The sequence below is a fragment of the Cyrtonyx montezumae genome, unplaced genomic scaffold (assembly GCF_038088225.1).
Source record: "Cyrtonyx montezumae isolate F1298 unplaced genomic scaffold, pur_monq_1.0 scaffold_3, whole genome shotgun sequence".
In the NCBI taxonomy this organism is placed as follows: domain Eukaryota; kingdom Metazoa; phylum Chordata; class Aves; order Galliformes; family Odontophoridae; genus Cyrtonyx; species Cyrtonyx montezumae.
The window spans coordinates 139,772,380-139,787,480 of NW_027072034.1; the positions used below are offsets into that span (position 1 = coordinate 139,772,380).

The 15,101-nt window shown below is 36.9% G+C and overlaps 1 protein-coding gene across 2 annotated transcripts in view; it reads right to left on the reverse strand.

The window, feature by feature from the left end:
- Positions 1 to 15,101, reverse strand: part of CADPS2 (calcium dependent secretion activator 2) — a 297,492-nt gene that overhangs the window by 94,142 nt on the left and 188,249 nt on the right. For both annotated transcript variants that reach the window (XM_065743498.1, XM_065743497.1), the window contains exons 12-13: positions 10,305 to 10,441; positions 6,016 to 6,203 (exon numbers count right to left, since the gene is read on the reverse strand). In XM_065743498.1, the coding sequence (XP_065599570.1) occupies positions 6,016 to 6,203; positions 10,305 to 10,441 (325 nt within the window). The remainder of the gene's footprint in view (positions 1 to 6,015; positions 6,204 to 10,304; positions 10,442 to 15,101) is intronic.

The window sequence follows — 15,101 nt, forward strand, 5'->3', positions numbered from 1 at the left end:
GCGATTGATTGCACCCTCAGCAAGTTTGCTGATGATGCCAGTCTGTGTGGTGAAGTTGATATGACTGAAGGAATGACATTCAAAGAGACCTGAACAAGCTTGAGAAATGGGTGCAGATAAACTGAAGGCCAGGTTCTGGGTGGGCAATCACAGATATGTGTACTGGGAGAACAGCTCATTGACAGCAGCCCTGAGGAGAAGGACTTGGGGGTTGTAGTGGATGAAAAGCTCTATATAATCACTTGCATCAGAAGAGGAATGGCCAGCAGGGACCATTCCTCAGTTCTGCCCTCATGAGGACCTCCCTGAAGTACTGAGTTCAGGTCCGGGATCCCCAGCACAAGAAAGACGTGGGGCTGTTGGAGCAGGTCCAGAGGAGGGCCACGAAGATGATCAAAGGGCTGAAAAAAGCTCTCCAATGAAGAAAGGCAAAGGGAGTTGGGCATGCTTGACCTGGAGGAGAAAAGGTTCCAGGCAGATTTCATTGCAGCCTTTCAGTACGTAATGAAACTTTACAGAAAAGATGAAGTGAGACTTTTTACAGAGGAACAAGGAGATTTAGATTAGCCACTGGGAGGAAATACTTCAGAATATCTCTTCCAGACATAACAGGAACAAGAAGCCTGTCAGAGAGTCTACAGTATCAAATGATGGCAAGGACCTAGGAGCTCTCAGGCAGTGTAAGGCTACTGCAGAGATACTAAAGTCATTATTTCCAGTGATGCTTACTGTGGAAGAAATTAGGATAATTCCCTTGCTTGAATTGAGCAAAAAAATGCTTTGCTCATAGCAAAAAATCTTTATTTTCAACACAGGATCTGTCTAGAATTAAAGTAACTAAGAGTTTCTGAAACAAATTAGAAAAATGAACAGTAGGAAGTTGCCTGGACCAGAAATGAACTTAAGTGCAATTGCTCACCGGACCTCCTTCCTCTAGAGAGGTGGGAGATGAAGAACATCAGTTTAATCTAAAATTAAAATAAGTTTCCAGAGGAGACACAATTAAAGAAAATTGGGCAAGTATAATTTATTATGAAGTGCTCTGTATGGCCTCAAAGCCACAAGGCAGACAAATTCCTTTCTTCTGATCTTGAAGTTTTATAAAGGAATCAAAACGTGTCAATGATCATGATTGATAAAATGTATCTGAACTTCCAAAAAGTTTGTCAAAATTCCCAAACAGAAGATTTTAAGGTAACGAAGCAGACACTGAGTAGGAATGAAAATCTTCACATTTACAGTGAAAAAGAGAGTAGGAGCAAACACTGAATAACTGCAGTGGAGGGACATTGTCAATGGAGTTCCACAAGGACCTGTACTGAAACCTGTGTTATTTTACAGTATTCATAAATGATCTGTCGAGCTAAGAACTGAGGTGAGAGTAATAGTAATTATAGCTATCTGGCATAGTGTGGATTTCTAGAAGTAGCTGATGAAATCAAGCAGTACAGAGGATTTGGTGTTATGATGGATAATATCATGAAACCATTTTTGGTGGCAGCCAAAAAACAACTATTGAGAATTATGAGAAAGGATAGGGAGTTAGCAGAAAGTATCCACCCAGTGTAATTAGTGGATGGTTCTCTCATAATTCTTGAATCTTGAACAGCAAAGAGACAACAGAGAAGGACTTTTTATCCCTCTTGACCTGCTGCAGTTACCACAGAGACTGAAATGTGATCTTTAAGATCAAGATCCATACAATGCTCTTCATGCAAAAGGAAGCCAGAGTTGAGGAATTTGTTGCCAAAGGTGCTGAGGATGCAAAGAGGTTACAGAGGTTCAGGGGTGCAATGGACAAGTACCTGAACACGAACTCTCACCAGATTAATGAGCAGGTATATTCTGAGCAGTAAGAGCTGGAGACTGAAAGAGTGCTAAGAGGAAATATAGCATATGCTTGCCCTTCTCTTCCTGCAACCAGGTTAATGTTTTAGGCTGGTGACTTACTGGCTTAGCAGAACCCTGATTCAGTATGACTGTTCTATTCAAACACACGAGCTGAATATTTTAAAATCAAGACAGAGAGAAACTATCTGTCTTCAGTTATAGACTTCATTTTTAGAGCGCTGTTTTCACCTTCACTTCTCATATATAAGCCAGCCTTCTTTCTGAATAGAAAAAGGTATAATGAGGGAATATGCTTGAATTTTGAATTTTTCAATTCAGTCTGTAACTCAGCAGGTGGAAAGAAGTCACTTTACACTTCATGCGTTACCCAACAGCATCCATTTCAGACAAGAGAGACTGAATAGAAGTCACAGCATGAAAAGTAAACAAAAGTGAAGGTGATGGGGAAGAAAACAATAGCTCCTGCCTGGACTGTTTAGACTGAAATGCCAGTCTTCGGGAATACCCTGTAGCTCCTTGTTCTGCCCATTTCACTTTTACCAGAGATACACAAGTTCAGTGTATGCATTGCTGCAGTGGGAGAAGTTCACTTGTAAACTAATGACTTTGATGGGGACCACTACAGTGGAATGTTTCAGAAGAAAAATTTTGCAAAGAGGAACCAAAGGAGATGCTATTGTAAAGTTACAAAGCACTTATGCAGAGGCACTAGAGGAAAAGGAATCCGTTGATTCAGAAACAAGGACACGTTTTTATTTAAACACTCAGCAAGGCCACTCTTTTAGAAAATGATTTTTTCTGTTTGTCTATTTAAGAAGAGACATTCTTAAGAATGTCCATGCACAAAAGCAGAAATGCCATTTCTTAGTAAGCAGTTTGTTAGCTTGGCCATAATGGCCTTCCTAGCAAGAAAGGGAAGGCACAAATGAGGCTTGAATTTCTTGGTCTGGGTCTTAGCAGTTTATGGTCAACCCTGCATTCACAACTCTGTTCCTAAAGCAGCAAGAGTGGCAAAGGGATGCACAAACTACCAGGATGCTTGATAACTTTGTCAAACTCTGCTGCAGATAGGAAAGAAAACATTCCCCACTGTTCTCTGGTCTGAGATCTGTGGCTAGGTCTGCTGCACACAGCCTACTACCAGGGCTCAGCTCAGGGCTCCCCTGTGTTTGGTACCACCCCTGAAGCTCCACAATGATTTCCTTAAATGCATTTATTCCAGATGTTTTGAAATAAAAGCATGGCTATTGTGGTAGTGTTACAGTTTACAGCATGAAAGAGTTTATATTTCAAGCCCAAAAGTGTGGCAAAAGAGCACAGGGAATACCTGCAGGTTACAAATCTGCTGAAAGGACCTCAGAGATGTATGAAGGGTAGAAAGAACCAAAGCTGATTCAGCCTTGTTGGCAGTTGACTACTGGGAGCTGTATTTACCACACAGCTGGGATCTTAGAGAGTGCCTATGAGAAATGGACATCTGGGGTACATCCTAAAAGATTGCTTCCTCATCATTTTTATTTAAGAAATCAAATGCAGCCACTGGTGTGCTCTGCTATGTCCTGGTATAGCCCCAGGATATTTTGCAGGTCTGCTGTGACTTGTGCCTGAGTTTCTCAGACTCATGAAATTACCTGAAATCAGGAAGGTGAGTGACACCTTTGTCTGATTATTTGACTGATGTCAGTAGACTGTCCATTACTATAAAATTCACGCCTAAAAGAAATCGGTAAATTGAACCGCAGATACAGCTGCATGTCTATATGCTCCCCCATCACTATCATCTTCATGATCACCTTCGATGATCTTTCTCAGGCTTGTGGAAGGTCTAAGATCCCACTATGAAGCAGATGGGAAGAATAAATTGAATACATCATGTCCAGAGTACAAAGCTCTTTGTTATGTCGTCCTTCTAATTCCCAGCCTGACTTAGAAAACTAAGATGTATAACGCCATGGATCAGCCTAGAACTTTGGCCTGTCATGCATTGTCTGTGAAATTCTTTTTCCCTTTTACTATTTCTTAGTGCTGTAGCAGATGAATGAGTGGATGTATTATGTGTATATATGTCTGTCATCCTCAGTGAGTGTGTCTGCTTCTGTCCTTGACTTACTTTTCTTCTTTCTTCATGTTTCTTTTTTCCTCCTTTTTACAATATCTCAGTTCTAGTTAGACCCTCTCTGTTCAACACTTCTTTTATTCCTAAAACACTCATAATGCTATTCAGAGAATATCTGTACAGAAGGAATAGACAGAATACAAACAGAGTGCTTACCACTGTGTAAATGATGTGCTCTCTGAGATATTTTCATGCACTGCACGCACTGCTGTCCTTCACTTAAATTATGAAATGAAAAAGAAATATATCTACCTTCCTTTTGAATTCTTGAAATAAGTTTGAGCAATTATCACAGTGTATTTGTCTCATTAGGCTGAAACCAGTAATAAAAGGGCTAGAAACAACAAAGACTTAGACTTAATAGGAAATACAAATATATCAGATTCTTCAGGAACTGACAAAAGGAGCAGGCTTTTATAGAGAATATGTTACCAAATAAAAGCCAGAAATTCTCCTAACTTACCAGTATGAATGCCAAGATTCTTGAGAATATTTTATGTGTATTGAAAAGCATTTTAATTTTGTATATTATAATCGATTATTACATAATGTTAATCTCTCTCTGCCAAATCACTCAGAGCACTAACACTTAGCTCCTATTCTCACAGGTGGAAGGCATTGTCTAAGCCAAGGGAACTTGACTGGCTCAAGGCTGAGAAAAGCAGCCACTATGACTGACTGGTTGCAAGACAAGATAAGCAAACAAGTTGGGAATAAAACCTTTCTTTTCCCTCATCCCTACCAGGATTCAATTTTAGGGATTTATTCAGAGCATCACAGCAACCTCATTTCATGACTGCAAAGGGTTTTTTCCCCTTGTGGCAGGACTGGACCAGTTGAGAGGGGAAGATAAATTATTTTTCAAATGTTTGAACTTTTAAATCACATTTCTTACAGCACTCTACAGGCCAAGTGTACACAGTAGGCCTCAAATGCCTGTCATCCTGTAATGTGATACACTGTTTGTCCCATCTTCCACTTTAGTTTAAGAAGGATATGGATAAAGTGGAGCAAGCTCAGTGGAGGACATCACATCAATCAAGGGCAGGAGCACTCACTCTAAGAAAGAGCCTGGGTGAACTGGGTTTGTTCAGTCTGAAGAATAAGTGGCATCCAAGGGGACTGAATGGATTCTGTAGCAGAAGGTTGTCACCAAGATGCAGCCAGATTTTCTTTCAGTGGTGCAAGATGGGAGGATGAGAGACAACTAATATATCTAAATTGAAATAAGACAAGTTCAGTTTGGGTAAAGCTCTGACTTGGTTATGCCCTGAGCAACCTGGTCTGATTTTGCAACCCTGTTTTGACACAAGGTTGGCTGTATACCTCCTGAGGTCCATTCCACCAAGTTATCCTAGGATCCTACCTCCAGCACGCACTAACCAAGAGCTGAGCTAGCTCCTTCACAATGTGGAATGAGGCACAGATGGGGCACAGACCTCTTTCAATAAATGTGTGCTTCTAGCACAGAAAATCAACAACTCTATTTTTAACAAGTCTTTCACTCACAAGAGGAAGGAAGATATAATCACATGAGCATCACTGTGTCCAGTGAAACAGTCTTCTCCTTGAGTGGATGAAATACAGAAGTGTTCTAGCTCCCTGTGGATCGGGTCACACCACAATCCCAACTATATGTTTTTATTCCTTGTGGCAGCACAGCCAGAAGAACACAGTATTGTATGATTAGCTGCCAAGCTACAGACCACAGAAAAGCTGTCAAAGCTTCCCTTTAATAAACTTCAATATTGTTCAAAATGTTCACTGGAAACGTAATTCAACAACACAATACAAACACAGAATGCAGGATGATATCCTTCTGCCTTGAATCTGTCTATACAATGTTTAAGAAAACACTTTGCATTAAGTATAAATTGAAAGAGTTTTGAATTATTTTTTTATATAATCCATATAGAAACTCCATCACCTCTGACAAAACTTTCAAGAACCAACTTCTGATGTGTTCAACACCTCTATCTGGTGAAGGAGTCTGGAAATAATTTGCCTGTTTATAAGGTTACTAATTAAAAAATGCAGCATTAAATTACCTGTTGCCATGAACATGAGAAGCACAAAATGCAAAACTGTAGTGGAGTAAGGTAGGATCAATGACAGAACCACTTTCTGAATGTTCAATCAACTCATTAAGATAGCAAAGATGGCGGTGACAACCTCTCACTCCATAGCGAGCACAGTATTCATCTAACACGAAGACTTGGCCTGGGCTAAACCAACCCTGAAAGAAAAAGGCAAAAAGAAAAACCATACACATCTTGAGACTTCCCACTCACAGCTTTTAAATCAAACAAAGAACAGAAGCTTGTATTTTTGTGTGCATTACATAGAATTTTTATAGTAGAACGATTTATAGCTGGCTATGCTTATAGCACTGGAAGCTGGATTGAATAATAAACCTCTTACTGAAAGGACTAAATGTCAGAAAACCATTTACTGTTCTGAGTTACTACCACCATGAAATACATGGTTAACAAAAACAAGGTAATACATCCACAGTAGGGTGATTATATCAAAACCTTTCTACCTGATACAAAATTAACCCTAGAAAATCATCAGGTGTTTTTCTTTAAGAATTAACTGTAAGCTGTGTGAGAACATTTGAGTAATGGTGAGGTACACTAATATCATTAACACTGATTAAAATACAGTTTCTGGATAATCAGTTCCCAATGGCTGTAACTTTAATCTGAGTGATGAGATACAATTTGACCATTTTCCTCATTCTGTAGAGAATAAGCATGCACTTTTAACAGCCTTCAAACAAGCAGGATAAAAGATACAAAGGCAGGTAGCTTATTGAAAAGTATCTTATTTAGTAAGAGAAATAAGACTGGATATTAAATGACAATTAGATATGCTGGGGAACTATGCAGGTTGCTCTGAAAGTAATGCCTCCTATTTTTTTCTTCCATGGAGTCAACAATGGAAACAAAGAGCAAAATAATAATATTTGATAGAGCAAATTCTCAGCTACTGAGCACTGTTTTTCAACAGTCACCACCATTAGCCGTGCATTTTCACCAGCAATGAACAAGAGCCTGCATGCTGCACTCCTGAAAATTTGCGTGGCTGCTCAGAACATGGCTTGTTGTCTACATTGCTGCCTCCACACCTTTGTCTCAATCTTTGTCAGACACCATTTATCAGACTACCCTTCTGCTGCCATCTGTTGTACAGCAACAAAATGTAATGCAATATTGGTGGGAAGGTTCCATTTCTACTACCATATCATCAACCATCACCTCTGAAGTCATGGGCCAACAAAATAAAATAGAAGGCATTATTTTTAGAGCAGTGCTTGTATTTTGACAGAAGGCTTATTTGGGCACAGGCTTGGTATGAACATAACAGTATGACCCTGGCACAGACATGAACAATGTACAGGCACTTTTGCTTCACTAAAACAGGTACTGAGGGAATAAATTCAGTATGTAAAAAAAAAAAAAGATTCTTGATATAGAAATGAAATACAGAAGAGCCTTGATTGCTTTGCCTACCAATATGAGAAAAGATGTCATAGCGAGCTTCCAAAAAGCCACAAGGAGAAAAACATAAAGCCTGGAAAACCATAGCTACTGCACAGTCATTTTTTAAAGAGGTATTTTTCTTTGTTCTTAATAGTGGTGACATTTCTATCTTATCATCCTTTTCAAATTATTGAGAAAGACTGAGGAACGCCTAAACTCAAATGTACAAATGACTTGGATAAGCAAAACAATTTTGCAAGTCATGAATTTAAGGCATCAGTCTTGGAGATGAAGACCATATCTCACTACTGATTGTGAATACTTCTGTAAGCTCAAATGTTTAATACTTATAGAAAATATCAGCAAACATACTATAGGAAACTATACTTAAAATACACTCACATCAAGTTAAGACTAGCAGTGTTGTAACTTCACTAAAAGAGGTGCATGAGAAAGAATCCTAAATTTTATATACTCCCATCAACTCCCAAATTTAACACACTATTTGCAAACAAGAACATCTCAGTCTTATTTAAAAAATTTGTTTGCTCCTGATTAATGTAATTAAAGTCAATTTGTCCATTGCCTTTAAAGAGCTTCAGCTATTCCTAGAGAACACTTAGCTTAATTCCAGCACCCAGAGCAGTGATTAGTGTTTTAAACTAATATCGACTCATGTAGCAGTGGCTCATGTAATTTACACACGTTTGCTGGAAAATATTGGTATTCTGCTGAAAGAAGAAAGAAAGGGGATTTTAACTGAATTTCTTTAGTAATATTTGTCCTATCCTTACATACAATAAACTGTGGTAACTGTGACTGATATTCTGCTGTTGTCACCAATCTCTCACTAAATTTTTATGAAAAACATGACAGAATCCTACATAGATGCAAACTTCTAGCAATTCAGAAGCAAATGGCTCGCTATTAAAATCTCTTGTGTTCTCACAGCTGACAATTCTGACAGGAACACACATTTTTAAAGAACTTTAAATTAACTTCAGATTCTGTAGGAAAGCTGCCTTAATGTTTTCATTTTCATACTAATGTGGACCTTCCTTGCCCTTGCCCAGCCCCACAACCCATGTAGGAGTCACAAACACATAATTATATGCTTCAGTGTATTAGATAACTGTGTGTTTTTCATGTATTGTATAATTCCAAAAACATAGGCAGAAAAAAAGCCCTCCTACCTAGAAGAATACAAAATTAAAAAAGTTTAGGTCAGTAAACAGTTTAATACAGGGCTTAATATTCAGTTTAAACATTTTTATTTTTTATTTTTAGAATTTGCATGTGTGATTGACTGTTCCATATTTCATTGCAATAAAAGCACACACAATTTCTAAAAATGATAAGAAATGAGCTGTCCAGGCAAAAATCATCACACTTACATGTTCAAACATTCTACTGCTACCTTAACAGTCTCTATTTTATAATTTAAAAAGATACAGTTAAATGTGCAATTTAACAAAAGATGATCACCCATTCTACTCATTAAAAGTCGAATTTAAAAAAGAACAATAAGAAATGCATCTGCTTTATGGTTGCTATAGCACTGCGTATTTCACATAACCTCTTCTTAAAAGTTCCTGATTTCAAGGTTATATTAAGTGTCTTACTATATTATTATTATAAAAAAAGATTTTGACCTCAATGCACTGTTAGAAAGCTAACCATTTTCTCTTTGAGTGCCAATTACTTTGTACAGATGTACCTTCAGGCCTCTTCTTTGATTCAATGTGCAACCCACAGACAGAAAATGAGTCTTTTAACTTTTTCTATACGTACTTATTTGGCAGTATTTTAAAAAGGAAACAACTGTCATAAATAATTTTTTTTTCTTTTTACACATGCAAACAAATCTAAAAAATCCATCGTTATCGTTATACTATATGACCAGACAGAATAATATATATTAAAATTTCTTTTAAAAGTTATTTTTATTTCTGTTGAGATGGTAAAGTGGAAAAAAAACATTATGACATGAGACATTTTAGGTCCTCAGTAAGAGATCAAGATACCAGAATGCATTTGGTGAAAAAGAAAGCCTCCAGAAGTTACCAGGTCTGATCCAAATGAAGATATTTAACAAATATGTGTGTAACATGACAGACTCCCACATAATTGCTGCTAGTTTTCCCTGTTGAACGTGAAACAGGAACAGCCCTGTCCTCAGCTCTTAACTCCACAAAGCACAGAACAGAAAGTGCTTCAAAGTGAAGGGAAACTGCAGCTACAAATACAGAAACATGCTATGTCAGTATCTTCTCTCCCTCAGGTGACTTGAAATGTGAAAAAATGTTCACTTTGGTATAGAGATCCCTCTTGTTTTTGTTCAATAATTACATATTACACAATATTTTGTTCAATAATTATAATTTGTTACGTGCGATTAAGGTAACACATACTTGTGTTACTTATTGCCTATGGTTCTGCTTCTCTTCTTTTGGTGTTTTTAGTTCTTCACATCTTTGCACAATGAAGAATTACAAGGTACATGAAAATGTCTGACATGAAGTAGCTGCACTTGTACCTTAAAATGCCTGTACAGGTGTCAGTAAATCCTACTGCAGGGGCTCTGACTGTTATTAAAACCTCCTGTTTTTATTCAAACCTCCGCAGAAGACATGATAAATTTCAGCTGATAAAATCAGAGACAGTTTGGGTCTCTGCTTTCTATCGAGTGGCACAGCAGCAGTTTGCAAGTGTATAATTTTCAAATCTGAAAGCAATCGATTGGACCCTTTATTCCAACTACAACCACAGGTATTGAATGAACGAAGAAGAAAGGACTACTTTATAACAACTATTTCTCACTTCTTTATAGCTATCTTCTAGTCTATACTCACCAAACAAGAATAGGAGTCATTCAATCTGTGATCCAAGGTCTGCCTCTGAAGCAGTTGAAAGAGGAAAGCGTGGTCAAATTTGCAGGGATTAGCAGAAATAAACTCTTCCATGCCATGTTTCTGACCACGGTCTGTATCTGTTCACACCAAAGAGAGAATGTGCAGAGGAATATATGTTACAATGCATGCAGATTTACAAATGCAAATGTAATATGGCATATAATTTTCAGTAAATAAACTTGAAAAAATTGCAAAGGAACAAGTTACATAGGCAGTTGTTCAAGTTACTTCTTAAAGAAGCATGTTTTTTATCTGACAAATAGTATCAATTAATTATTTTTCTACTATAATATAAAAACCTGTACATTAAAACCAATTGTCAAACATGGTCCTTTTGTGGAATTGATTTACAAAACAAAAACACGTGTCCTGTAATTTCTTGGGTTTGTGTGGCTCTTTCTAATTCTAGCAAATTTGCTAAATATCCTTCCTGCCATTAAAACAACAAAAAACAACAACAACAAAAAAAAAAAGCTTTATGCATTTATTTCTGTAGATAAGCAAGAACAGATTTACTGCAGATCAGAGTAGCACTCATAGAAATATTCAACATGGCTTGAAGCCTACTTCTCAAATGGCAAACTGGAGCAGAAATGAACGCGCTGACTTGAGCTAGGTCATTTCCAGCCTTCTTTTTGTACTCGGCTTTTAATGAGACAAACCTTAATGTAGTAATGGCAAAGAGCTCCTTCAACCTTCAAGCAAAGAGTAGTGAAAAAGGGAGCAGCATTTTTGTGTAAATACATTGAGAAAACATACCATCCCAAATGGCACTTCAATCAAAGGCCCAAATTTATTGTTCGTCACAGATTGCATCTTTCAACGCCTTTAAACCCCGCGGGTTTATCAAAAGGGAAGCTCTAGTGATTGCTTTCATTAAAGCTATGTTTTGTCAAAGTCCTCAATGTGAATTATCTATCAAGTATGGACAGGAAAAGCCTTACAGTGCCCAAAAGGACTAGTTATGTATTAGCACATTAGCCGTCTTGGTTTCTATAGACTGTATTGGAGTGAACAGTCTTATCAACTTAAAAATTGACTTCCCCTTTCAATTGTCTTGGTTCTTTGTTCCTTTAAATTCAAACCTAGATCTTTTTATATTCGTTACTAGAGAAGTACAGATCTAAGTGTATCCTAAATGCAATTTTGAAAACCTGCATAGTACAAACCTAAAATTTCTAAAGGAAAGGAGACAAAAGTTTATTGATTAAACCCAATTATAGAGCCAGGTTCATAATAAAACTCAATATTGATCTGCGAGCATGATGCTAACATAATCAGTCACATTTAGAAATTTAGCCCCAGATTATATTGATCCATGTCAAGTCCAACTTTCAGCTGTATTTGTGGATGGGAGAATTATTTAATTCAAGCTGAAGGATCTGCAGCATCACATCTTAGAAAGATGCAGAAACTAATTCATATCACTTGGCTTTGCATTGTCAAAGCAAGAGTCACATCCATGTGACAGATTTCACCAAGGTGGTTGTAGCAAATAAACAATATGACAATACACTGATGGTGTAAGGTATGAAGCTATCATCCCAGAGAAATAGCAGCATGTATTTTTAATGGTTAAAAGATCAGTAGCTTATGTAATTACACAGATTAACAGCATTTCCATTAGCATTACACTAGCCTATCATCAATAACAACTTTAAGTCATATTTTTGACACAGATGCAGACAGTGCTTTCTCTTAATTAGTACCATTTAAATATATTAAAACTGAATTTGAAGATAAACTGCTACCAACACAACTACATTACTGAAAGTACTAAAATACAGTGTGAAAATATCCACAGATTCCAAAATGCTTCATACACACCTAAAAGCTTCCCCACCCCACACTAACATGTGACTATTTTCCACATTTCTTACAAGCTTTCCATCTCATACGGATATCTGATTTACTGATTGACTATTTAAAATAAGGCAGATCATAGAAAAGGAAAAGTATTCATGTTTACCAGTGGCAGAGATCTACACAAATTAAACACAACTAAATCTTTCTTAATTTAAATGGCTTCAGGTGCTGTTTTTTTTTTTTCCTGTGGTTACTACAGATATATAAAAGATTCTCCATTATGAAAGCATTTTTTTTAAATACTTAAAAGAATTCTTTTGAAATCAGACCCAATGTCAAAAAAGAAACAGAAACTATTCTGATACTGTCATCTAGATGATTTGAAAATGTGAGGCATGCACTGAATACAACAATGACTTTGGAAAACAGTATTTTCTCTTAAATAATTTGGGGAAAATAAATGAAACACTTTAGAAAAAAATTGCATGCTATATTTAATCTACAGAAAGATCAACAACTGATTCCCATCACTAACTGAATCAAACAGAATAACAATGTCAAAAAGCAACAGAATGTCACTTACCAAATCTAGTCTGACAACATAAAAAGTAATGTAAAACTTACCTTTACTAGCTGTAGGCAAGCAAGAAATAATGGAAAAATAAATCTAATGTAATCTTTACATCTTATTTTACAATTATCACATATATACAAAAGATTACAAAATCTGATTGATTTTAAATGAATTATAAGCTTAAATTATTATAAGGAATTAATAAATGCTATAGGAATGAGATTTAAAAATGGTTAGTATGACTGTATTTTTCAGATTCTTATGAGATATACCTATCCTATTCAGATTACAGTCAAAGGCAAAAGACATCAACACTGCTATTCTGTGATACACAAAAATTACATTTCCATTTTCTTCTTAACATTCTCTCAACCTTATGAAATATCAGGAAGGAGAAATGGGGAGAATTCTGGGACAATAATACTTCTGCTTTTTAACAATTAATTTTCTTCTCTTAATGAATTTGCTGTCCTGCTTCTAGTTGCCTCTAACTCAAACTCACAGTGTAGGCTCATACTTCCATATTATATGGTGAAATCCAGGCTAAGTATTAATTTCACAGTTTGGAAGGTATTAGACAAAAAAAATATATTCTTTATTTATTTATTCTTTTTTTTTTTTTCAGATCAAGGTAGATCAAATGTCTTCTATAAAACGAGGGTTAAAAACTAACAAAAGTTACTATTTACACTTCAGAAAACCCTTGGCTATTCTTTTAGACAAGCACATTCATCTTAGCAGAACAGCATCCTGAATATGCCTTTTGCAATCTTTGCAAGAAAATTCCAATTTTAGACTAGGTACCAATGTGATAAAAAAATCACCACATCCTCAGTCAGTCAATAGCATTGAGTGAATTAGGACTGAATTAGAACCAAAAACACCATGTTTTTATAGCACATGCTTGGGTGGGTGGTTCCTATTGATAAATTATCAGGTACCATCTCTGCCTTCTTCCAGCCCAGTAGCAAACAGTTTTCTGTAGCATTTACTCCGTTGAAGGGTGATCTGCAGGAACTGGTGCTGTGAAGTGTGGCCTCCTCCCTATTGTGACCCTCACTGAGTTTTAGCATAGCAGAACCAGTTTGAACCAATTCAGGCAGGGAAGCAGGAAGAAAAAGAAACCTGGTATTGCAGGGTAGGAACTATGATTTGGGAACAGAAGAGGCTGGAACTGGTTGAATGAAGTTGTACATGCTCTTTGAAAAAGACAGTGACAAGACATACATTACATTACTTCAAATGCCGTTCCACAGAGAGACAGCTGATACCAGGAGCATTTCAAATTTTGAACACTGACTAAGACTCCAGCATGCAGTGCTTCTGCATGCCTAGAAACACAGGTAGAAGAGAGTCCATGCCCCCCAAAACCTTATCATTTACGCATCAGACAATGAAATAATAAACTGAAAGTGGAAGAACATGAGAAAACAAACTGGCAAATCAGGCTCGAGCTCGAGGCTGGAGGTAGCACAGTGATGAATTGCTACTACTTTGCTGAAGGACAGATTTGAGGAGGATAGAAGATTATTTTCATAAGTTTTTGAGTAGCATGGAGGAGAAGATAAAGGTGACTTATTGCCTGCCTAAGGAGCGAGTGTTGGAGGCTGGTGTTAGCCTCATATTCCTGGAAAGGAGATGGGAGTAGTTGGAGACAAAAGGGACAGGGACAGGAGGGAGAATGGCATGAACACACAGGGAGAGTGGAGGTATTCCACTCTTACAGTTACAAAGAATATGGTGGATAAAAAAGATGCTAAACTTGCTGAGAAAACTGTAAAATGAAAAGTTACCTTTTATTTATTTGTTTTAAAATGACTGAATAAATTGAACATACACAAAGAAACACCTTGACACTGTTTTGAAGGAATTGCTTTACAAGAACATTACCAAGCATTCAAAAACTGAGCAATGTCACCATGAGCCTAAGCAACAGTATTTCTTGTGTGCGTGTATTATGACACCAGTACCTCAATACTCAGCATATTCTATTCTTTCCACAGAGCCCTTGATTCAATCACTCCAAAGGTTCAGAGCAATAAAAATAAAATTTAAAAGAAATATGAAATTCATCCTTTTGGGTCTCATTTGTTGTCATACCATCAAACAAGAAAGAGAATGTTTATGGTACTTGTCATTGGTCTATTCAAATAGATTGAAAATGTCAATGTTATACCTCCATGACTAATCTCAAAGCATTTCTTCATTGGACAAATTGTCTCAAATTGCCTTCTCTCTCTTCTTGATCACATTACACTGGCTGCTCCACAAGGATGACTTAATTGTCCACATAATCTTCCCCTGTGATGTGCCTTTAGTCAGGTGGATATATCATTGGAAAATGTCTTCAACTTTCC